General features: G+C 42.7%; 1 protein-coding gene across 1 annotated transcript; it reads left to right on the top strand.

Annotated features, from left to right (window-relative positions):
* Positions 1-2,939: 2,939 nt before the first annotated feature.
* On the top strand, positions 2,940-26,349 carry LOC117502024 (stathmin-like). Its single transcript, XM_034161005.1, is given in 8 exon segments — positions 2,940-2,948; positions 10,004-10,009; positions 24,730-24,814; positions 24,889-25,056; positions 25,326-25,517; positions 25,593-25,607; positions 25,609-25,638; positions 25,640-26,349. Coding segments are annotated over 6 exon segments (519 nt in total). The 5' UTR covers positions 2,940-2,948; positions 10,004-10,009; positions 24,730-24,733; the 3' UTR covers positions 25,673-26,349.
* Positions 26,350-26,564: the final 215 nt, after the last annotated feature.

Consider the following 26,564-nt stretch of genomic DNA (forward strand, 5'->3'; position numbering starts at 1 on the left):
TGAATGACATATCCTGATCAAAAATGACTCCAAGATTTCTCACAGTATTACTAGAGGTCAGGGTAATGCCATCCAGAGTAAGGATCTGGTTAGACACCATGTTTCTAAGATTTGTGGGGCCAAGTACAATAACTTCAGTTTTATCTGAGTTTAAAAGCAGGAAATTAGAGGTCATCCATGTGTTTATGTCTGTAAGACAATCCTGCAGTTTAGCTAATTGGTGTGTTTCCTCTGGCTTCATGGATAGATAAAGCTGGGTATCATCTGCGTAACAATGAAAATTTAAGCAATGCCGTCTAATAACACTGCCTAAGGGAAGCATGTATAAAGTGAATAAAATTGGTCCTAGCACAGAACCTTGTGGAACTCCATAATTAACCTTAGTCTGTGAAGAAGATTCCCCATTTACATGAACAAATTGTAATCTTACCAAATTTACACTTAGCCTTAGCCAGCAGTTTCAAATTTCCTTCAATGTCACCTGCTCTGGCCCCCGGAAGACAATTGAATATGGTTGCTGGTGTCGCTAACTTCACATTTCTCAAAACAGAGTCGCCAATAACCAGAGTTTGATCCTCGGTGGGTGTGTCGTCGAGTGGGGAAAAAACGGTTAGAAATGTGAACGGGGTTGGCGGTGTACACGGGGCTTCTGTTTAGGACTACGCTTCCTCCTCACAGTCACCCAGTCGGCCTGCTTTCCCGGCTGCTCGGGATCTGCCAGAAGGAAACTAACGGCGGCTAAGCTACCTTGGTCCGCACTGACTACAGGGGCCTGGCTAGCTGTAGAATTTTCCACGGTGCGGAGCCAAGTCTCCAATTCGCCCAGCCTGGCCTCCAAAGCTACGAATAAGCTACACTTATTACAGGTACCATTACTGCTAAAGGAGGCCGAGGAATAACTAAACATTTCACACCGAGAGCAGAAAAGTGCGGGAGAGACAGGAGAAGCCGCCATGCTAAATCGGCTAAGAGCTAGTAGCTGCGCTAAGCTAGCGGATTCCTAAAAACACACAAAGTGAATAATTTAGAGGTGATTCAGCAGAGGGAGTGCTTTAGTTAAGGCACGTGAAGATTACACTGTGAAACAAATCGTTATCTAGTTAACTAGATCAATCTAACTACGCAGATTAAACAGCTAACAGATACAGCAAAACACCGCTGTGCTCCGGAACAGGAAGTGATACAATACCGCAGTGAGAGCCAACCACCAGTAGAGGCAAGCAAGAGCTTGCAATCCAAAAGGCCAGGAGTTACATTGTGTGTTTGTGGATTTGGAGAAAGCTTATGACAGCGTGCCAAGAGAAGACATGTGGCATTGCATGAGGAAGACTGGAGTGGAAGTGAAGTACCTGAGGGTAGTGCAGGACATATACAGTTGTTCTCAAAAGTTTACATACCCTGGCAGAATTTTCTCTTTTTTTGGCTGTTTTTCAGAGAATATGAATGATAAACCCAAACCTTTTTTTTCACTCATGGTTAGTGGTTGGGTGAAGCCATTTATTATCAAACAGTTTTACTCTTTTCAAATCATAACGACAACAGAAACTAACCAAATGACCCTGATCAAAAGTTTACATCCCCTGGTGATTTTGGCCTGATAACATGCACACACGTTGACACACACAGGTTTGAATGGCTACTAAAGGTAACCTTCCTCACCTGTGATCTGTTTGCTTGTAATCAGTGTGTGTGTGTGCATAAAAGATCAGTGATTTTCTGCACTCCTGGCAGACCCTTGCATCTTTCATCCAGTGCTGCACTGATGTTTCTGAGTCATAGGGAAGATGCCCAGTAGGAATGACAGACTCATTCAAGTTAAAGGTGGGATTACATCAAGGATCAGCTCTGAATCTTTTCTTATTATGAGCAGGTTGAAACGAGCCTGGAGATGTGGAGATACGCTCTGGAGAGACGGAGAATGAAAAGAAGTAGAATGACAGTCAGTAGGAGCAAGATTGAGTGCAGGATGAGATGGAAACCATTGATCTGCTGTGGCAACCCCTAACGGGAGAAGGAGTGCAACAAAATCTGCTGTTTTAGCTTGTTGAAAAGGTGAATAATTTGGCCACTTTAATTATTTTTGCTTAAAACGAGGTACCTAGTGGTGATAGAAGAACTTTTATACATTCAAACATAATATTTTCTTTCGATTTCTATGACTCAGTGTTTCACAAGTGGAATGGGCGGGAAAAAAAAGCAATTAAAGCATAAATAGAAAAGTTTGATTTGTTCCACAAATTCAACCATCAATAAATAAATACTGATAATAAGTAAACGTAATTGCTTTTAAAAGTTGCTGATGATACAAAGCAAACAAAGTGCCATTAATGTTCCATGCATTATTAAAGTTAATATCACCCCGTGGTCGATGTTTTCCTGCTCGCTGTTCTCAGCTCGTCACGCTGCAGGGACACACCGATTACAGTCCTGTCTTTGGTTGTACCCCATCTGTGTGTGTGTGTGTGTGTGTGTGTAGGTGTGTGTCCCATCTACTAAGTCTCATTAGTGACAAAACCCAAAACAGTGCAGACGGCTGTGGGCTGAGGCTGAAGAGTCGGGCGTGTTAGAGCAGACGGCTTCTTAGGTCAGTGCAGTGCATCAGTGAGGTGATGGTGAGTCCAACTGTCCCGGGTTGGATTTAGAAGACATCAAGCTAGATACTTTGATGTCAAAGAAAGAAGTGATAAAATATTTCCAAATATTAGGTAGTTAATGCAAAAGTAAATCTTAGCTTTAACTGGATAACTTTAGTTCAACTAAGATTAGTTAAAAAAAGAAAATTTATGTTTCCTTCGTTCAGAAGTGGCATTGACTCCTCTGGGCTCAGGGGCTTCTGGTTGGGATCTTCACACAGTGAAACGTATGTTCAGACAAATCAATATTCTAGATGGTTTTTTGGAAGAAATGGACGCTGTGTGCTTCAGACCAAAGACAAAAAGAACCATCCAGTAACACGTCCAACGTCCACACAAAACAAAAAAGAAAAGAAAGAAGAAGAAATCAGGTGTTTGATTGAATGGAGACTCCATCAAAAAAACAAGAAAATGCCTGATTTCTTCTTCTTTTTGAATTTTGATGTTCAAGTATTATAAATTTATATTAGTTTAAATTTCAATTTAATCAGCTTATAAAGCACCAAATCACAACAAAAGCCATCTCAAGACGCCTCACACAAAACAGTTCAACATAAAAATTAAAATAAATAAATAATAAAAAAATTCTAATACATAATTTAAAACAGAAGTAAAAGAATAAAACAGATAAAAATAAGCTAAAAAAAAATAAAAATAAAAACAATTCATAAGAAAGAGAATAAAAATAGGTTGAAGTCTTGACTTAAAAATGTCCGTGGACTCTGACTGCCTCACGGTCGCAGGAAGACTGTTCCACAGGGTGGGTGCATGATAAGAAAAAGCTCTTTGACCTGCTGACTTCTCTGTGTTCCCAGGGTGAAGAAGAAGTCCTGCATCCTGCGACCGCAAAGCCCAGGCCGGCACGTAGGGTTCCACTGCATCGGCCAGATAAGATGGCGCCAGTCCATGAACAACTTTTTAAGTCAATAAAACCATAATATCTGCTCTCACAGAGACAGGGAGCCAGCGTAAAGATGCCAAAATGGGTGTGATATGTTCAAACCTTCTGCTTTGTGTCAAACGTCTGGCAGCAGCGTTCTGAACCAGCTGAAGACCCCTAATGCTTTACTGCAGTAACCCTGCAAATAGGATATTCCAATAATTTAGTCTAGAAGAAAAAAAACATGAATCAGGGTCTCAGCATCAGCCATAGACAGGATGGGGCGGATCTTCGCTATATTTCACAGATGGAAAAATAACATCCTAATGACATCCCTGATGTGGAGGTCAAAGGACAACGTGGGATCAAAAATTATTATAATATATATAATATAAATTAATTAACCCAAGGTTCCTCACTTTCTCTGTATGATGTATGACACATGAACCTAGGCTGAGCGCCAGCTGGTCAAATTGATGGAGATGTCTCACTGGACCAAGAACCATCATCTCAGTCTTATCAGAGTTTAAAAGTAGGAAGTTACTAGACATCCAGCTTCTCACTGATAAAAGACAGTCCTCCAGGGATTTTATGGGAGTGAGATTTCCCGCAGTTATTGGCATGTACAACTGAGTATCATCAGCATAACAATGAAAGGCAATCCCAAACACTGCAGTATACGCCCAAGGGGTGCTACATATAGAGAAAAAAGCAAGGCGCCTAAAATGGATCCCTGTAGAACCCCGAATCTCACGTCATTAAGGTTAGAGGTAGTATTATTATACAAAACACATTGAGAAGGACTGGTCAGGTATGACGTCAACCACGCAAGGGCACTTCCAGTAATCCTAAAAGATTCTCCAACCTATCCAGTAAAATATGATGATCCACGGTATCAAATGCAGCACTGAGATCTAACAGCACAAAACCATAGTGGTGTCTGAGACCTTGCAGAAGATCATTCACTACTTTAGTGAGCGCCGTCTCTGTGGAGTGATATTTCCTAAAAGCAGACTGCAACGGCTCAAAAAGATCATTCTCAGTGAGGTGGTCTACGAGCTTGCCGTGAAACCACCTTTTCAAAAATTTTGGAACAGAATGCTAGCTTTGATATTGCCTGTAATTTTTCAATACACTCGGGTCAAATATGATGTGTTAGGTAATGATTTAATCACTTGCAGGTTTAAAACATTTTGGAACAGATCCAAGGTTAATGACAGATTGGTACATTTTCAGCATAGTTGGCCCAGAGTGGGCCACAGGTCCTTAAATAGTTTTTGTTGGTACTTGTTAGTTGAATTTATATTTGTTTGCATTTTCTCTACAGAAGGACACCGTTAAATCAGTTTGTCAACATGCCGGTTGATAAGTTTGTGATAACTGTTATCACCAATCACGCATATTTCCTGGAACTCACATTGATCCTTTTAGTACTTGTTGTAACAGTCTGAAAAAATATCTATGCAAAATGTACATCAGTTTTTCTCGTTGAGTCAGCAGTTGCGTTTTGAGTGTGGTGATTTCTCAGTTTTTCTAATTTTTAATAAATTTGTAAAAATCTCATAAAAACATTGTTCATATTGTCATTATTGGGTATTGTGTGTAGAATTTTTGAGGAAAAAAAAAATCAATTCATCCATTTTGGAATAAAGCTGTACCATAACAAATGTGGAAAAAGTGAAGTGCTGTGAAAGCTTTCTGGATACAATTTATTAATTCCAGTGAGCTTGTCAATTGCTAAGGAGTGACAAAACAAACAAAGACTGGCCATTTAATCATCATCATCATCATTTCAAGTGTGTTTCATAAAGGACCACATTGGTGGACGCCCCCCTGAGCAAGCCATGACTAAGGTAGGGAGCATGGATTAGATTTTAAAGAGGACAGTCAAATTTTAGCAGCCAGATTAAGGAGTAGTTTGGTCAAAAGTACAGGCCAGTGGTCTGAATAATACTTTTTATTTTATATATCAACAACTAAAAAGCCTAGATGGATGATCTAAAGTATACATTCATCTGCCACTTTATTAGGTACACCTGTTCAATTACTTGTTACCACAAATACCTACTCAGCCAATCACACGGCAGCAAAACAAATTGCTGAAGTTCAAACCGAACATCAGAATGTGGCAGAAAGGGGATTTAAGTGACTTTGAACATGCATGGTTGTTGGTTTCCAGATGGGCTGATCTGGGTAATTTCAGAAACTACTGATCTACTGATATGTTAACACACAACCATACAGAGAATGGTCCCAAAAAAGAGAAGATATCCAGTGAGCAGCAGCTATGGTGGATTGAAAATGCCTTGTTGATGTCAGAGGTCAGAGGATGATGGACAGACTGGCTGAATGGACAGACTGGGTGATGTCATCATGTCTGTATGGACCAACATCTCTGAGGAATGTTTCCAAAACCTTGTTGAATTTATGCCATAAAGAATTAAAAGGGGGTTCAACCCGGTACTAGCATAGTGTACCTAATAAAGTGGCTGGTGAGTGTATATTGATCAGCAAGATATTTGTAATTGATTGGTATGAACATCTTCCTAATGACATCATCACACCGTTACAGACGTGTGTGTGTGTGTGTGTGTTTGTATTTAGATTGTTCTGGATAGGGATTTATTTGTATTTAAAGCTAATGTGTGTCAGATCACACGTCCTGACCTGTGCTTCCATTTTGGCTAAGTCCATTCTTGTTTTCAAATTTTGGACACAAAGAGCAAAAGTGCCCCCTCGACAAAAACAAGACAACTTTTCCACCCTACTCTGTGCATGTGAGGAGCACTCTCTGCCTCTGTCTCACACACACGCACGGTGAGAGGTGCATGTGGGGGAAGGGCCGGGATGCTGAAACCCCTTCCAGACTGCCTGCAGCCTCCTGCGAGCAGAGCCGCCCCGTTTGGGATTATGTAACTCAGTTACATAAAACTTAATCACAGTTCTCAACATGACTGCTCAACTGATTTGCTGTCATGTGACAATCGACACACAGCATCGCAGACACCGTGCATGCAGCATTTACACTCCTGAGTTTTGTTTTTGGAGAATCTGACTGGATTTTTTCCTCATCCTGCCGCACTTCATGTTTTTTTTTCCTCCACTTCTTCTTCCTTGAGTGTATTTGCGTAATAGCAGAGTTCTGGCTACCTGCTCTGGGAACAGCTTACTCTCGGCATGCCCGAGAGACAAACAGACTTCCTATGTGGACAATTACAGCACAAAGTGAGGGAGGTGCAGCCCAGAAACTCTGAACCTACAACCACCAGAGCATTCCATTGCCTCAGTGATCAGGACAGAAGAGGGAGGTGTGTTTTTGGATGAAAAAATGGGTCAGGAGTCAATCCAGCTCCACCCACAGCGCACCCCGTCCCACTGAAACATTTACTCCACTGGACTCAAAGACACGGTTCCTGTGGACCAGCTGCTCGTGTGTGTCTGACAGGCAGAAGCTGCCCAGGAGGAGAAGCACAGATTAATAATCACCTCCTGAGCTCCTCATCCTGCAAACATCTGTCCTCTACTTTCTCACAAAGCTTTAGGAAACCCCGTGCAGTTAACCCCACACAACTTTCCACTTCACACCCACACACAGTGTTCGTACATGCATGAGTGTCAAAATAACTCCAAGAGGTTTAATGGCATTTGGAATGGCATCTTAATGGAATAACTGAGGGTCAGTCAAGGACAAAGTTATTTGATTTTGAGCAAAATTGGTTAAAGGTCAACATGACAGGCTGAGGTCCAAACGTCTGGCCTGATACTTAAAAAATGCGGTAATGTATATTTCCTCAATTACTGTGGAGGAAACCATGGCGCTAAAGTCACCAAACAGTCCAAACATACAAATCAAACAACATGCAAATTTCACTCGATGGAAATATGGAAATACTGGAACACAGACGTCTTTGACTGTCCGTTGTTACAAAGTGCAATTTAGCACTAAATTATCTCAGATATTTACAATAAAATCCTCGGAAAGAACAGATATGGTCATTCTACTGCAGTGAGCAGGGCTCAAAGTGACCACGCCCCTAAATATTCATAACTGTGTGGCTTAAAATTTTCTTGAACGAGTTTATTTTCAAAGTGCCCCCAAACAGGTGTCATGGCTGCAAAGACAATCCATCCTTTTTACGAGGCTGTAATGTTCATTTTTGCTGTTAAAGTTGGACTTGGTTTCTGTTATGGATATTTGAGAAAATACAGGTTTGGACATTTCCATTTTGACTTCAGTTTTCAGTAAACATTTTATTTTGCTTGTTCATGCAAATGAGTAAGAGACACGGTGAATACAGAATAAAACCACCAGCAACACCACGGTCCAGAGAATCCAAAACCTTTTCCCCAGATGAAGCAGATACTTTCCAAAACCAATCCTCTTCCAAGCACATTTGCAGAATTTGGCTGGTGTTGCCATTAGAGCATGAAGACACACAACCCCCCTGATGTCTCTCTCTCTCTCTCTCTCTCTCTCTCAGGCTGAGGATACCATCTGTTCTCTCCACTGAGCTGGAGCTGAACACACAGAATGACATCACTGGCTTTTACTGACAGAAAAACTGCAAGGAAACAATATGACACTTATGATCACTTTTCCGCTGGGGCGCTCTGATTTGTGCACGCCACTTTGCATAGATGGTGTGAGGCTGTCGCATCCTTGACTCCTGCAGTTGGCTTCATGTCCCTGTGGAGAATCATTCTACATTTCAGACATCACAGAACTCAAATGTCTGACCTCTTGCTTGAAAAAGTAGAATAGAATAGAGCCTTTATTGTTATTGTACAACTAAAGCCAGCAACACGCAAGTGTCCTTCTTAATAAAGGTTTTAATGTCTTACAGCAAGGCAACAGGATCAGGATCTTCCTCACACTGAGGAAGACCTAGTCAAAACGTGTCTGTGCTCCTGATCCTGTTGCCTTGCCATGAGACAGTAAAACCTTTATTAAGAAGGACACGAGTATTGCTGGCTTTATTTCTATATGACTTGTTCTTGAGCCGTGCACCTCCACTTCTGGTCCCTGTGAGTGCTTTTCCTCTGCTTTGATTGTACATGTACAACCCAATTCCAGTGAAGTTGGACATTGTGTAAAATGTAAATAAAAACAAAATACAATGATTTACAAATCCTCTTCAACATATATTCAATTGAATACACCATAAAGACAAGATATTTAATGTTCAAACTGAAAAACTTTATTGTTTTTGTGCAAATATTTGCTCATTTCAAAATGGATAACTGCATCACTTTTCAAAAAAGCTGGGACAGGGGCAACAAAAGACTGGAAAAATTGATGAATACTCAAAGAACACCTGTTTGTAACATTCCACAGGTGAACAGGTTAATTGGAAACAGGTGAGTGTCATGATTGGTATAACAGGAGCATCCCCAAAAGGCTCAGCTGTTCACAAGCAATGATGGCACGAGGATCACCGCTTTATGAACAACTGCATGAAAAAAAAAACATTCCAACAGTTTAACAACAATGTTTCTCAATGTTCAATCGCAAGGAATGTAGGGATTCCATCATCTACAGTCCATAATATAATCAGAAGATTCAGAGCATCTGGAGAAACTTTCTACAACCCCTGGTCAAAAATTATGGAATCAACCGGCCTCGGAGGATGTTCATTCAGTTGTTTAATTTTGTAGAAAAAAGCAGATCACAGACATGACACAAAACTAAAGTCATTTCAAATGGCAACTTTCTGGCTTTAAGAAACACTATAAGAAATCAGGAAAAAAAAATTGTGGCAGTCAGTAATGGTTACTTTTTTAGACCAAGCAGAGGGAAAAAATATGGAATCACTCAATTCTGAGGAAAAAATTATGGAATCATGAAAACAAAAGAACGCTCCAACACATCACTAGTATTTTGTTGCACCACCTCTGACTTTTATAACAGCTTGCAGTCTCTGAGGCATGGACTTAATGAGTGACAAACAGTACTCTTCATCAATCTGGCTCCAACTTTCTCTGATTGCTGTTGCCAGATCAGCTTTGCAGGTTGGAGCCTTGTCATGGACCATTTTCTACAACTTCCACCAAAGATTTTCAATTGGATTAAGATCTGGACTATTTGCAGGCCATGACATTGACCCTATGTGTCTTTTTGCAAGGAATGTTTTCACAGTTTTTGCTCTATGGCAAGATGCATTATCATCTTGAAAAATTATTTCATCATCCTCAAACATCCTTTCAATTGATGGGATAAGAAAAGTGTCCAAGATATCAACGTAAACTTGTGCATTTATTGATGATGTAATGACAGCCATCTCCCCAGTGCCTTTACCTGACATGCAGCCCCATATCATCGACGACTGTGGAAATTTGCATGTTCTCTTCAGGCAGTCATCTTTATAAATCTCATTGGAACGGCACCAAACAAAAGTTCCAGCATCATCACCTTACCCAATGCAGATTCAAGATTCATCACTGAATATGACTTTCATCCAGTCATCCACAGTCCACGATTGCTTTTCCTTAGCCTATTGTAACCTTGTTTTTTTTTTCCTCTTTAGGTGTTAATGATGGCTTTCGTTTAGCTTTTCTGTATGTAAATCCCATTTCCTTTAGGCGGTTTCTTACAGTTCGGTCACAGACGTTGACTCCAGTTTCCTCCCATTCGTTCCTCATTTGTTTTGTTGTGCATTTTTGATTTTTGAGACATATTGCTTTAAGTTTTCTGTCTTGACGCTTTGATGTCTTCCTTGGTCTACCAGTATGTTTGCCTTTAACAACCTTCCCATGTTGTTTGTATTTGGTCCAGAGTTTAGACACAGCTGACTGTGAACAACCAACATCTTTTGCAACATTGCGTGATGATTTACTCTCTTTTAAGAGTTTGATAATCCTCTCCTTTGTTTCAATTGACATCTCTCGTGTTGGAGCCATGATTCATGTCAGTCCACTTGGTGCAACAGCTCTCCAAGGTGTGATCACTCCTTTTTAGATGCAGACTAACGAGCAGATCTGATTTGATGCAGGTGTTAGTTTTGGGGATGAAAATCTACAGGGTGATTCCATAATTTATTCCTCAGAATTGAGTCCATATTTTTTTCCTCTGCTTGGTCTAAAAAAGTAACCGTTACTGACTGCCACAATTATTTTTCCTGATTTCTTATAGTGTTTCTTAAAGCCAGGAAGTTGCCATTTGAAATTACTTTAGTTTTGTGTCATGTCTGTGATCTGCTTTTTTTTCTACAAAATTAAGCAACTGAACGAACATCCTCTGAGGCTGGTGATTCCACAATTATGGCCAGGGGTTGTATAACAGTCTTTACAGTGTGCAAACTGATTAAAAATGGATCAGAAAAGTTGCAAATTTCCAGGAAAATGTTCAGTTTACCTTTGATTTAGAGGCAATGATTGTAGAAAGAAAAGCCTGTTGAAGGTCAAATTACTGAATGACTGAATGAACATCCTCCGAGGCCGGTGATTCCATAATTTTTGCCAGGGGTTGTACATGTAAGCAGCAAGGCTGAAACCAAGACAGCAAGACAATGCCAAGCCACATTCTGCGCGTTACAACAGTGTGGCTTCGTAGTAAAAGAGTGCGGGTACTAGACTGGCCTGCCTGCAGTCCAGACCTGTCGCCCATTGAAAATGTGTGGTGCATTATGAAGAGCAAAATACCACAACAGAGACCCCGGACTGTTGAACAACTGAAGTCGTACATCAAGCAAGAATGTGAAAGAATTCCACCTACAAAGCTTCAACAATTAGTATCCTCAGTTCCCAAACGCTTATTGCAACACAGTGGGAAACATACCACTGTACCAGCTTTTTGGAAACGTGTTGCAGGCATCCATTTCAAAATGAGCAAATATTTGCACATTGCATGTTGACCTGATTTGGATGAATCTTTGGTCAGGAGTCAGTCCTGGTCCAAGTTACTGAAAAGCAGCCGAGGACAAAGTGATTTGATTCAAAGGGATCAACACAACTATTGCATTAATGTTTGTGTCTATCGTCCCTCCATTTTCAGAGCCCATAAGAAAGAGAATGAACATAAGGACTAAAGCGAGCGGAAATCATTTATTTTTGAGACAGGTCAGGGGTCAGGGGATGGACAGAGGCACATTTCCATGTCACTAAATATGTGTTGGACTTCATTTACTTTAATAAAAAATAAAGAAATACAAACAGTCCTTTAAAAACACTCATAGAAAGGCTTTTATTGATATGATCAGAGAAACTGTGCAGAGTGGATCTTTTATCTGTTACATCACTTTTACAGCCTTCATGCCAAAAGAGAGCTTTAAATCAGAAGTGCCTGACTCCGTGGTATAACTCACAAACTCGTAGCTTAAAGCAGATAACCCGTAAATTGGAGAGGAAATGGCGTCTCACTAATTTAGAAGATCTTCACTTAGCCTGGAAAAAGAGTCTGTTGCTCTATAAAAAAGCCCTTCATAAAGCTAGGACATCTTTATACTCATCACTAATTGAAGAAAATAAGAACAACCCCAGGGTTTATTTGCATTTATTTCCTCTAGGCTGGACTATTGTAATTCATTATTATCAGGTTGTCCTAAAAGTTCCCTAAAAAGCCTTCAGTTAATTCAAAATGCTGCAGTTAGAGTACTAACGGGGACTAGAAGGAGAGAGCATATCTCACCCATATTGGCCTCTCTTCATTGGCTTCCTGTTAATTCTAGAATAGAATTTAAAATTCTTCTTCTTACTTATAAGGTTTTGAATAATCAGGTCCCATCTTATCTTAGGGACCTCGTAGTACCATATCACCCCAATAGAGCGCTTCGCTCTCAGACTGCAGGCTTACTTGTAGTTCCTAGGGTTTGTAAGAGTAGAATGGGAGGCAGAGCCTTCAGCTTTCAGGCTCCTCTCCTGTGGAACCAGCTCCCAATTCAGATCAGGGAGACAGACACCCTCTCTACTTTTAAGATTAGGCTTAAAACTTTCCTTTTTGCTAAAGCTTATAGTTAGGGCTGGATCAGGTGACCCTGAACCATCCCTTAGTTATGCTGCTATAGACGTAGACTGCTGGACGGTTCCCATGATGCACTGAGTGTTTCTTTCTCTTTTTGCTCTGTATGCACCACTCTGCATTTAATCATTAGTGATCGATCTCTGCTCCCCTCCACAGCATGTCTTTTTCCTGGTTCTCTCCCTCAGCCCCAACCAGTCCCAGCAGAAGACTGCCCCTCCCTGAGCCTGGTTCTGCTGGGGGTTTCTTCCTGTTAAGGGGGAGTTTTTCCTTCCCACTGTAGCCAAGTGCTTGCTCACAGGGGGTCGTTTTGACCGTTGGGGTTTTACATAATTATTGTATGGCCTTGCCTTACAATATAAAGCGCCTTGGGGCAGCTGTTTGTTGTGATTTGGCGCTATATAAAAAAATTGATTGATTGATTGATGATGGAGCCGAACATAGAAGAAATTTGGAATAACTTTAACCACCTTTTAACACATATTAAATGAAAATTTAAAATATATCAATTTGAAATCAAACTGAAATTCACTTTCAGAAATCACAGAGATCCATCTCATTTTAAGTTACCAAATTAATGAAATGTGAAATGCTCTCAATGTTGTCCTGTGTATGATAATGGTAGGAATTTAAATTTTGCAAAAATGGCATTTATCTTGTTCTGGAAATACGCGTAAACTCTTCATTTTCAGCTGCAGTTTGTCAGAGTCCATGTGGGCGACTCCAGCCTGTTACAGATGTGTTTTCTCTTATGAAAATCCATCTCTGCTCTGCTCCACCATGAAGCTGTGGCTGATGGCGCAAAAGACAAACGTTCTTTGTGCAGTTTCTGTTGTTACAGCCACAGAAATCTGTAACTCCTTTGAAGTTGTCTGGGTGTCTTCTCTTGCTGCGTGTCTTGGTGGCTTCCCTCACTAGTCTCACGGCCACAGAAACCTCTAACTCCTTTGGAGTTGTCTGGGTATCTTGGTGGCTTCCCTCACTGGATGTCTTAGTGGCTTCCCTCACTTTTCTCATAGCCACAGAAATATGTAACTCCTTTGGAATTGTCTGGGTGTCTTGGTGGCTTCCCTCACTAGTCTCCTTCATGCACGGTCACTCTTTTTTTGAGAACTTCTTGCTTTGGTTGAATGCCATCTGTTTTCTTGATGACTGATTTAATTGCACTAAAAAAATATCAACTCTGACTTGTTAATTAAATAATGACTGAAAAACACACACCTGGCAACACATTCCTTCAACAAAGAGTTCAGTATGGGACCACTTCATTTGGTGAAGTGATTTATGTGTGATTATTTCCCATTCTGACAGACTGGCATCCTGTCCAGGGTGTAACCTGCCTCGCGCTCTATGACTGTTGGGATAGGCTTCAGCCCCCCGCGACCCTTAATTGGACTAAGCGGTTGAAGATGAGCGTGTGTGTGTATTTCCCATTCCACCAAAATCCTGCACTGTCCTCGAAAATGTAAATCAAGGCAAAATCATGACAAGAGTAAAAATAGATCTAAAGTTTATAATATTTTCAGCACAGTATCACTGAGTCACATTGATCTGCTCGTCCTGTTGCCAGAATAACGGTAAGCTAAAAATAATCTGAAAACAAACAGGCTGGGTGAAGTTAACTGAAGATGAATAAAGTCCCAGCGTTCACATCTCCATAACGCCGGCCGTTTCTACAAAAGCACCAGGATTCAGAACAAATGACTTGATTAATAACAAATACATTGAAATCAGTAACATTGATTGATTATTCATGCAAGAAGCTCAAATCTGCAGGGGGATCCAAACAGCATCATGCTATCAGTTATCTACATGAAGCTGGAATTGGAAAATTGCATGTATTTTTATTATTATAATCCTTTTTTAATTTTATCAAGATCGGATTGTCACCTTATTTATTTATTTATCTTTAATCCATTTACTGGTGCACATATTTATTCATTTTCATTGTGTATGCTCTATGCACTGTATATTTTCATTCATTTCATTTTTAATGCTTATCCAGGTCAGTAAAGTTGAATTGAATAGTATTTTCTGAATTCTTTCCTCTCCAGTATTGATAAGGTTATGTTTTCGCATTTTGTGGATGTTTGAATTTAATATTGAAAAGCCCATTTGGTGCACATTTTGCATTATATCTCAATCAAAAGTGCCTCAATCACAATCATTTTTTTCTGTTATGGATTTACCTACACCACCAAAAAAGGGTTCTGCCAGCGGTGGAAATGCAAACCAAGCCAAACTTAAATGTTCTGACCCGTACCATACCGAGCCGGATCACTCGGTGGAAATGGGGCTCTCAGTATAGGCTGACTAAATCGTCAAGGTGGGACAGGGCTCTTATGAAAAGCCACTTTTAACAGGACTTTGACCTTGAAAATGTTTTCTAAAGGTAAAAACTTATGGAATTGGAAACTAGTGTTAACGGAGGTTTGCGCTTTATGAGCGCGGTGCTCTAGTTTAGAATGAAAACACCATTGTGGGCTAACCAGCCAATTAGTGTTATTAAACAGGGAAATAAGAAACACTAAGTAAACTGCTTCTTGTTGCCCCTGAACAGACAAAAATTGTGACAGATGTATGAATTGAACCGCAAAACACAAACTGTGCACTCAGAGTTAAATGATGAGGTATTTATTTCACAGAGTGCAAAGGGCTTGGTGGGGAGCAAATTTGTCCTTGGTCCTTGTCCCTGGAGGCTCAGTGTGAGCAAACAGGAAGTAAGACTGGGAAAACACAGCAAACAAGCAAAGTTAAAGGCAGGCTTAAAAAGTTCAAACAAAACACACTGATCTGAAAACTACGAATTAAAGTCAAGTGTCCCAAAGAGGAAAGTCAACAAACTGGTGAGAAGTGGAAGAATGAGCTGGTCTTTAAACTGCACAGGATTGGATGATAGATTGCAGGTGCGAGATGCCAAAAGGTCAGACACGCTCAGCCTAGACTCACAATACAAAAACAGAGGACATTACCAGAAAACGTAAAATCCTAATACAAATGTACAGTTGTATGTAAAAGTTTGGGCACCCATGATAATTTCCATGATTTTCCTTTATAAATCATTGGTCATCTGGATCAGAAATTTCAGTTAAATATATCATATAGCAGATGAACACACTGATATTTGAAAAGTGAAATTAAGTTTCTAGTATTTACAGAAAGTGTGCAATAATTAATTAAACAAAATTGGGCAGGTCCATAAATTTGGGCACCCTTGTCATTTTACTGATTTGAATACATTTAGCACTAATTATTGGGACACAAAATTGGTTTGGTAAGCTCATTGACCCTTGACCTCCTTACACAGGTGAATCCAATCATGAGAAAGGGTATTTAAGGTGGTCATTTGCAAATGTTTCCCTCTTTGCATCTTTTCTAATGAGTGGCAACATGGGAGCCTCTAAACAACTCTCAAATGACCTGTAAACAAAGATTGTTCAACATCATGGTTTAGGGGAAGGATACAAAAAGCTATCTCAGAGATTTCAGCTGTCAGTTTCCACTGTGAGGAACATAGTGAGGAAATGGAAGACCACAGGCACAGTACTACACTCAACAAAAATATAAACGCAACACTTTTGGTTTTGCTCCCATTTTGTATGAGATGAACTCAAACCTCAAACACCTCAAACACCTCTCCAACGTGCCAAATGCCAGCGAATGTGAGCATTTGCCCACTCAAGTCGGTTATGACGACGAACTGGAGTCAGGTCGAGACCCCGAAGAGGATGACGAGCATGCAGATGAGCTTCCCTGAGACAGTTTCTGACAGTTTGTGCAGAAATTCTTTGGTTATGCAAACTGACTGTTTCAGCAGCTGTCCGAGTGGCTGGTCTCAGACAATCTTGGAGGTGAACATGCTGGATGTGGAGGTCCTGACAGAAATGAACATTCAATACATGAGCAACAGCTCTGGTTGACATTCCTGCTGTCAACATGCCAATTGCACGCTCCCTCAAATCTTGCGACAGCTGTGGCATTGTGCTGTGTGATAAAACTGCACCTTTCAGAGTGGCCTTTTATTGTGGGCAGTCTAAGGCACACCTGTGCACTAATCATGGTGTCTAATCAGCATCTTGATATGGCACACCTGTGAGGTGGGATGGATTATCTCAGCAAAGGAGAAGTGCTCACTATCACAGATTTAGACTGGTTTGTGAACAATATTTGAGGGAAATGGTGATATTGTGTATGTGGAAAAAGTTTTAGATCTTTGAGTTCATCTCATACAAAATGGGAGCAAAACCAAAACTGTTGCGTTTATATTTTTGTTGAGTGTAGTTAAGGCCTGAAGTGGCAGGCCAAGAAAAATCTCAGATAAGCTGAAGCGACGGATGTTGAGAACAGTCATAGTCAACCCACAGACCTGCAACATAAAGTGTTGCGGACTGATGAAATTAAAATTGAGTTATTTGGAATTATAAAGGGGCGGTATGCATGGCTGAAAAAGAACACAGCATTCCAAGAAAAACACTTGCTACCTAGAGTAAAATTTGGAGGTGGTTCCATCATGCTGTGGGGCTGTGTGGCCAGTGCAGGTACTGGGAATCTTGTTAAAGTTGAGGGCCACATGGATTCCAGTCAGTATCAGCAGATTCTTGAGAACATGTTCATGACTCAGTGACAAGTTGAAGTTGCCGGGGCTGGATCTTCAACAAGACGGCCTTAAACACTGCTCAAAATCTATTAAGGCATTCATGCAGAGGACAAGTACAATGTTCTGGAATGGCCATCTCAGTCCCCAGACCTGAATATCTATGAGATGTTTTGTAAAGAAGAATGGTCCAAAATACCTTCAACCAGAAATCCAGACTCTCATTGGAAGCTATAGGAAACATTTTGAGGCTGCTATTTCTGCAAAAGGATGATTGACTAAATATTGATGTATTTTTTCTGTTGGGGTGCCCAAATGTAGGCACCTTCCTAATTTTGTTTAAAGAATTATTCCACACCTTCTGTAAATACTAGAAACACATTTCACTTCTCAATATCAGTGTGTTCCTCTGCTATATGATATATTTAACGAAATTGCTGATCCAACAACAATGATTTATAAGGAAAATCATGGAAATCATCATACAACTGTAATTCAAAATGTTTACTAGCATGGAATAGCCATAAAAACTCAATGTGTGACCGTAAAATCCAGCATTAACATCCGCAAAATCATCAGACACAACAGGGTCAGTCTCTAAATAGTCACCATTCTGAAACGGGACATTGCTTCTATTAAGAATTCTTTAGTTGTTCCACAGTTAACTGAGTGGTCTTGGAGTTGTTGTTGTCCCAGCATGCACCATGCACTGACACTGCCAGAACAAAATAGTGTGAACCCTAACAAGATTTATGGAAGAAAATGCAACAGTTTTAGGTTTGTTTCATTTACCAAAGTCAAGGAAGGAAAACCTAATCTAACATGCGTCTCTCCAACTTTTAATTCAAATAGTTTGACAACTCAATTTATAGTAATTTGGATTAGTTAAACAGCTGTTTTGCTTCACTGTTGAAGAACTTCTATTAGTGCAGCAGAGGAATCCTTCAAATGGTGATGCAAGCATTAAATTCGGCACAAATACTCCTTAGACATTAACTCTTTTGCAAACAACAACAAAAATCTAAACAAAACAGAATGGTGACTTGAATTTTCAATAGGAGCCAGGTAGGGGTCAATGAAGAATTACACAGGGGTCAACATTTAAAAATGCTACAATCATATTGAAAATTATACAACATTTTTTTGCACCATCTGTGACTGAATGTTATAGAGTTATGGCGTAAAAACAGGAAAAATGGTGATAAAGATCAATTTCAGTTTGTACAGGGGTCTAAAGTTAAAGTTGCTTCAATTTGGGTTAAAAGTGGTGCAAATTATTGGTTGAGTTAATAGGATTAATAAATGGAATAGTTTTGACTGCGTTGAATGTTTGGTCTTCAAATTAAAGGGCAAACAATGTCGACGTCCACTGGATTCTATGACATGTGACATATATTACCCCGTAACATGATAATTTGCATGACACATGGTGCAAATTATGTTGGGGAAGTGTAATGACACGGACCCACAACAGGGGGCGCAAATGAACGGTCAGTGGGTAATAAATACAATTTATTGTGGCAAATGTGCACAACAGGTCGAATACTATTTTTAGACAGTCAATTACAAAAGTCAACAGGTGACGTGTGGGCAGGTCCGAGGGTAGGAGACGCCTATCCAGAGAAGAGCCGGGGCCCACAAGGTTCTGCCGCCAACGAAGACCTGTAGTATACCGAAGCCGCCAAGTCCCGAGTCCCCAGGTGGCCTCTACTTCAGCTGTCAGATCCGGTACTGCTGGCAGGAACAGAAGACAGGTTAATGGTGGGTGTGTGCACACCCAGCAGAACAATCAGCAATTCAGTTCGATTCCGTTTGTGGGAGAATCTCCACCTCTGACACAAAAACACAGATACGTGCAGTGACCGACTGATACTTCTCTGGTTTTGGAAAAAGGAGTGAAGTCCGCCACTCCTCAAACGTCCAAAACCCACCTCCAGCTGATTTGAAGATAACAGGTCCATCTGCAAAGGTTCTCAAAGAAAGACAATGAGTAGTGCGTTGAGCACAGACAAGGCTGAGAGTTTTACCTGAGTGGTAAACTGATATCTCGGCAGAGATGTGGTGTCTCCTCCAGTCTTATATGGGATGGGATGGTGATGAGATGATTTCTGACAGATGGTAGTCCTGGCTCCTGGGTGGTGACTGCGCCCTCTGGTGCCTGAAACCCGACAACAGGCAGGGCGCCCTCTGGAGTTGGCCAGCAGTACCTCCTCTTCGGGCGGCCCACATAACAGGACCCCCCCCCCCCCAACGGGCGCCTCCTGGCGCCCGACCCGGCTTGTCAGGGTGTCACTGGTAGAACTCGGCCAGGAGGGCCGGGTCCAGGATGAAGCTCCTCTTCACCCAGGAGCGTTCTTCAGGTCCATAACCCTCCCAGTCCACCAGATATTGGAGACCCCGACCCCTCCGGCGAACATCCAGGAGCCTGCGGACAGTCCATGCAGGCTCGCCGTCGATGATGCAGGCAGGAGGCGGCGCAGGTCCGGGGGTGCAAAGGTCCGAGGTGTGGTATGGTTTGATCTTGGAGACATGAAAAACAGGATGGATCTGCAGTGAAGCCGGGAGTTTCAGCTTCACTGCGGCTGGACTGATGATTTTGGTGATCCGAAATGGTCCGATATATCTGTCCATCAGCTTTTGCGACTCCGTGTTGAGAGGAATGTTCTTTGTTGACAGCCAGACCTCCTGCCCGGGCTGATATTCTGGGGCCAGGTCACGTTGGCGGTCTGCATGGCTCTTTGCCCTCGTCCGGGCTTTCAGCAGGGCAGAGCGGGCTGTACGCCACACCCGACGGCACCTCCTGAAGTGGGCCTGGACCGAGGGAACCCCGACCTCTCCCTCCACTGCCGGAAACAATGGGGGCTGGTACCCCAAACATGCCTCAAATGGGGAGAGGCCGGTTGCTGAGGAAACTTAACTGTTATGAGCGTACTCGTTCCAGGCCAGATGTTGACTCCAGGCCGTCGGGTGCGCGGAGGTCATACACCGCAGGGCCTGTTCCAGCTCTTGATTAGCCCGCTCTGCTTTCAGGCTCCTCTCCTGTGGAACCAGCTCCCAATTCAGATCAGGGAGACAGACACCCTCTCTACTTTTAAGATTAGGCTAAATACTTTCCTTTTTGCTAAAGCTTATAGTTAGGGCTGGATCAGGTGACCCTAAACCATCCCTTAGTTATGCTGCTATAGACGTAGACTGCTGGGGGGTTCCCATGATGCACTGTTTCTTTCTCCTTTTGCTCTGTATGCACCACTGCATTTAATCATTAGTGATCGATCTCTGCTCCCCTCCACAGCATGTCTTTTTCCTGGTTCTCTCCCTCAGCCCAACCAGTCCCCAGCAGAAGACTGCCCCCTCCTGAGCCTGGTTTCTGCTGGAGGTTTCTTTCCTGTTAAAAGGGAGTTTTCCTTCCCACTGTAGCCAAGTGCTTGCTCACAGGGGGTCGTTTTGACCGTTGGGGTTTTACATAATTATTGTATGGCCTTGCCTTACAATATAAAGCGCCTTGGGGCAACTGTTTGTTGTGATTTGGCGCTATATAAAAAAATTGATTGATTGATTGATTTACGTGCAGTACCCGCATGTGTGTTATGGCCCACCCTTAGCCCAGTTTCTAAAGGTGAGCGTTGGTGTTATGACCGAGTGGGGCATTGTTTCTGCAGATGCTTGTTAGAGCCGCAGAAAAAGCACTCTCCGTGGGCCAGCCTCCTCTGTCTGTTTTCTAATTTTATTTTGGCCCTGCTCGTGTCCATAGCTTTGTCAGCAGAGGGAGCTGTTGTCACACGGAGCATTTGGGCTCTGGAGCGTGGGGAAGGCGGGGGCTGCTTCAGAACGGGAAGGGGAGAGGGGCGGCGCGTGCCCGGCCACGTCCTTCGTCTCGCTCCCGTCGACGTTCTTCCAATCGGTTGTCTAACCGTATAACCAGATCAATAAGCCCATCTAAATCCCGCGGCTCATCCTTAGCCACCAGATGCTCCTTCAGGACTGACGACAGTCCGTTTACGAAGGCGGCGTGGAGTGCAGCGGTATTCCATCCGGACCTCGCAGCTGCTATGCGGAAGTCGACCGCATACTCAGCTGCACTCCGACGCCCCTGTCTCATTGACAGCAGCGTTGTAGAAGCAGTCTCGCCTCTGTTTGGGTGATCAAAGACTGTTCTGAACTCCCTCACAAACCCAGTATAAGAGCTAAGGAAGCCGTGAATTCTGCTCCTAGAGCGCCGTAGCCAGGCACGTGCCTCGCCCTCAAAGCAAATTAATTACATAAGCCACCCTGCTGGCGTCCGACTCGTACATCACGGGATGCTGTGAAAAGACGAGGCGAACACTACATTGAAAAGTCCGCGCACGTCTCCACACAACCCCCGTATGGCTCTGGGGGACTTATGTATGCTTCAGGGGATGGTGGGTGGGGGTCGTTGAATGACCAGTGGAATGTCTATATTCGACACCGGTCAGCAGGAGGAGGAGCTGCAGCAGCGCCCTGAGGCGCGCGCTTCCACCTGCGCGGTGGTTGAGAGCCTCCATTCTACGATTGAGGATGACGTTCTGCTCGGTCATTAGATCCAACCGAGCAGTAAAGGCGGTGAGGATTTGCTGCAACTCACCAATCACGCCTCCTGCAGACGCCTGTGCACCCTGCTCTTCCATTGGCTGTTCAACTGGTGGTTGACGCCCCTCGGGATCCATGACGTTGGCTGGAGATATCCTGTTGGGGAAATGTAATGACACGGACCCACAACAGGGGGCGCAATGAACAGTCAATGGGTAGTCAAATAAATACAATTTATTGTGGCAAATGTGCACAACAGGTCGAATACTATTTTTAGACAGTCAATTACAAAGTCAACAGGTGACGTGTGGGCAGGTCCGAGGGTAGGAGAAGCCTATCCAGAGAAGAGCCGGGGACCACAAGGTTCCGCCGCCAACGAAGACCTGCAGTACACCGAAGCCGCCAAGTCCCGAGTCCCCAGGTGGCCTCTACTTCAGCTGTCAGATCTGGTACTGCTGGCAGGAACAGAAGACAGGTTAATGGTAGGTGTGTGCACACCCAGCAGAACAATCAGCAATTCAGTTTCGATTCCATTTGTGGGAGAATCTCCACCTCCGACACAAAACACAGATACGTGCAGTGACCGGACTGATACTTCTCTGGTTTTGGTAACAGGATAGTGAAGTCCGCCACTCCTCAAATGTCCAAAACCCAGCTCCAGCTGATTTGAAGATAACAGGTCCGTCTGCAAAGGTTCTCAAAGAAAGACAATGAGTAGTGCGTTGAGCACAGACACAGCTGAGAGTTTTACCTGAGTGGTAAACTGATATCTCGGCAGAGATGTGGTGTCTCCTCCAGTCTTATATGGGATGGGATGGTGATGAGATGATTTCTGACAGCTGGTAGTCCTGGCTCCTGGGTGGTGACTGCGCCCTCTGGTGCCTGAAACCCGACAACAGGCAGGGCGCCCTCTGGCGTTGGCCAGCAGTACCTCCTCTTCGGGCGGCCCACATAACAAATTATTCCTTTTTAACTATTCCTTAATAATTCAACCAATAATTTGCATCCGTTTTTTTTTTTTAACAAAATTTAAGCAACTTTAAGTTTTGATCCTGGTACAAACTTAAATTGACTTTTGTTGCCATTCTTCCTGTTTTTAACCCATAACTTTCAGTCATAGATTGACCAAACTATACCTTTTTGGGATATTTATTATCAGGAAAATAATGTTGTATAGTTTTCGATATGATCGGAGCATTTTTAAAGTTTGACCCCTGTGTAATTCTTCAATTGACCCCCTACCTGGCTGCCTATTGAAAATTCAAGTAGCCAGTCTGTTTTGTTCATAATGTCTAGTATTTGTGTCGAATTTGGTGCTTGCATCACCATTTGAAGGATTGTTTGTTATCTGCTGCACTATATTAGATAGACTTTATCACAGACTCAGGGTCCAGATAAAAGAAACAAAACACCATACATAACAACAACAAAAGAAAAAAAAATAATAATATGGGGACAGTTTATCCACAGATGTGCAGTGTACAAAATGCTTTAAACAAAGCCAGCTTCCTTTCGTTGGAACAGCAGCCAAATTTTATATTGAAATGGACTTAAGTTCAAGCTAAGCAATACAAAAACTACAATTACAAGAGGAAGTGGGCGCCAGAGGCGAGCCAATGACCCGCCATGTTCCCCGTGACGGCGCGCATCGTTGGTCCATTTATTTGGGGTTTGGGGCGCTCGCGCTCAGAGGAGTAGTGGTCACGGTGAGAGCGGAGCGCCGCAGTAGCTCGGAGACGGTGGGTGCGACGACAAAACCCATCTTTTACAGCCAGTAAACGTGCCGAGGTTATTCTGCTTTCTTTAGTTGAGTGAGAGTGGTGCAGAAGGCGCAGCCGTCCTGAGTCTGATGGTGATTTTTGTGTTTGGCGTTTTGTTGTCGGTCGTGTTGCTAAGTGAGCTAACGGCGCTTTTGTTGGTCTTTTAAAACTTTAAATCTCACGAGTGTGCGCTTATTGTGTTTGGTGGCAGTTCGGTAATTCTTTGTACGGATGGACGCAGACAGACGTAATTGACGTAGGTTTTGTTGTCTGTTGTCCCTCGACGGCTCCTGTAGGCGTGTGAATAAATCTCCGTTCGATCTCCGTCAGTGTGTCTTTGTTTGCAGCTGCTCGTCACGTTGCTGTCAAAAGCTCCTTTGTTTGACCATTTGGTCACTAACACCAGAGAGTTCAAAGAAAAAGTGGCTTTAAATGATCACTGCTGGCTCAATAAAACGTTTGTTTTTATTATTATTTCTGACGTTAGAAGGCGCGTTCTGTGGTAACGTGACGGAGCCAAAACGACACAAATGTGGTGTTTAAGTGTGAATGTAAAAGAAGTGCTCAATGTTCAGGAGATGTAAAGGGAAAAAAAAATCACGGGAGCTTCGTCAATAACCATCAACTCAATTTTCAGTTTTTTTTATTTCTATAGCGCCAAATCACGAGAGCTGGGGCTTCACCTCAAGTGAAAGTCTAACATCAGCAGACTTTTTTATTTGAACCAAATAAAACTGACAGTTGCTCTGGATTGTATTATTCAAGATGTCAGTTTTTTGTAAGTGGTATTGTGCATCACTTCCGAAATTGTCTATTCCGTTTTTGTTCTCTGTAGCTGCAGGCTCCGATAACCCGAGTTGACGCCCCTCCTGTTGGACTCAGTTAAACAGGTGCACGTTTCCACCTCCCCTGGGTGTCCTCATTCTTGTTTAATCTGATTTGTGATGGTGTGTGTGTTGGTGTTTTTCCCTCTGTCGGTGCAGCGGGCTCAGTCTCTGCCTGTCTGCACCTGGCACTGCCACCACCCGCCCGATCAGCCTTTTGTCTCCGTTAAACGTGTCTTGCTGTCGTTGGTTCCAACACTGTAGTTTGCTTTTCAAACGCCCCCTTGTCGTTTCTGGAGTGACATGGCTGCTTGTGTAGTGATTTTTAGGGGTGCTGCGGCCACATGTTGGACAAACGGCGGCTGTTGAATGCAGTCGGTTGAGGGTCGGTGCCGTTTTGTGTGGATTGATGGGCGGTGGTTTCTTGCACTGCCGTAGACTACCAGAGGGGGTCGCCAGTGGATGTTGAAAATTGGCGTGTCTTGGCTCGTCTAGTCAGTAGAATCTTGAAAAACCATCCACTTGAGGCAATTTCAGAGGGATGGAGGCTAATTTTACTTTGCCCCCTCTAATTCCAGTTAAATTGACCTGCCAGTGCACTGAAAGATGGCTACTCCTGAAGGTATGCTAGGAGATCTTGTCTTCTCTCACAAGTTGCACTGCGTCACTTCATGTTTTTTTTGTATTTGTTGATAGATATTCAGGTTCAAGGAACTGGACAAGAGGGCCTCCGGACAGGCCTTTGAGGTCCTCCTGGGTGCTCCTGATGGCAAGGGTGAATTCCCTTTGTCTCCTCCCAAGAAGAAGGATGTCTCACTGGAGGAAATCCAGAGGAAGCTGGATGCTGCAGAAGAGAGACGTAAGGTAAAACCTGATCACATGGGGGAAGAGAATCACTCATTAAAAGTCCTTGTACAGGGATTCCACAGGAATCAAAGCACTAAAGAAAATAAACAACAATAAAATGCATGATAGCAATGCACAAAAATCCTAAGTTAAAGAGCAGATGTTACAGAAACTGTACCACATGTACTCTGGAATATGATGCATATCAGACTTTAGGTCCTCATTCTGACCTCAGGTGTGTGTGGGTGTTAATGTAGAATATTGATCTGATGTCCCACTCCACTCAGAACCATGAAGCTGAGGTTCTGAAGCACTTGGCTGAGAAGCGTGAGCATGGGAAGGAGGTCCAGCAGAAGGCTTTGGAGGAGAACAACAACTTCAGCAAGATGGCAGAGGAGAAACTCATCAGAAGATGGAGGCAAACAAAGAAAACCGCACAGCAAATTATGGCAGCGATGAATGAGAAATTCAAAGAGAAGGTCATTGTCACATCAGCTATCACATTTGATAGAGGTGGTGCTTTTATTGTGAAATAACTCTCTGTCCTTTGACAGGACAAAAAGTTGGTAAGAAGTACGAAAGAACAAAGAAACCAAAGAGGGGCGGCTCGGAAGAAGGAACCTCGGAAGACTGAAACATGCACTTGGGGGGGATTGTATAGGGTTTTTTACGTATCCAAAGAATGATTTATTTTTTGTTTGGCCAGTATTTTGTTGTGTTCACTACCCCACCTTCTTGAAATGAACACACGTTCCAATTTTTCAGTTGTGCCTCAGAGGGTATTTGTGCTGGTTTTTAGATGCGAGTTGCTCCCCCCCATCCACCTTGAGTCCATTCCAGTTGGATATGTGGCTTTGTCTGCAGCTTCTGGCCCTTCATTTGCATACTATCATGTGTACTTGCCTTTTTTATGAAGCATGCTTCTATTGCATTGGTCCTTGCCTAGTTCATAGTACGTTTTTTTGAAAATGTGTGAACTGTTCCAGCAATCGAGTGTAAATTTAAAGTAGCACAAGGCGTCAGCTGTTACACACGCAGGTGTTTTGTGCAGCTTTGCTCCCCGTATTTGGTCTCTCCTGAAATCATGCTTTGTGCCACTGCTGTCCTATTGGCTTTTGTATTTTGAAGCTCTGAAGCACAGGTCTCCTTGCTGTGAATTAACTGCCAGACGTGAATCGATGTCGTGTTGGACATCAGTGGGACGGGGTCTATAGGTGGAATGCAAATGAGCAATACACTTTGGCATCTGGATAGTTACAGTGACTAGCTGACTTGAACTGTTGTACTAAAACAAATAAAAACTTGAACAAATTCTTGTTTTTTTTTTTTCTTTTTTAATTTATCAGTTGGCCAGTGAGATGTTGGATTGTAATTGTTCTGATCAGTTGCGTATTGGCCAGAACGATGGACCAGTATGTCCTTGTCCCCGTGTTGCAGCTTTCAGCTGGTGTAAATATGTGAACAGTCTGTCTTTTGACGTCTTAATGCACCTAAATTCAATGGTTTTTCACAAGCTGGTGTGACAA

The sequence above is a fragment of the Thalassophryne amazonica genome, chromosome 20 (assembly GCF_902500255.1).
Source record: "Thalassophryne amazonica chromosome 20, fThaAma1.1, whole genome shotgun sequence".
Lineage (NCBI taxonomy): Eukaryota > Metazoa > Chordata > Actinopteri > Batrachoidiformes > Batrachoididae > Thalassophryne > Thalassophryne amazonica.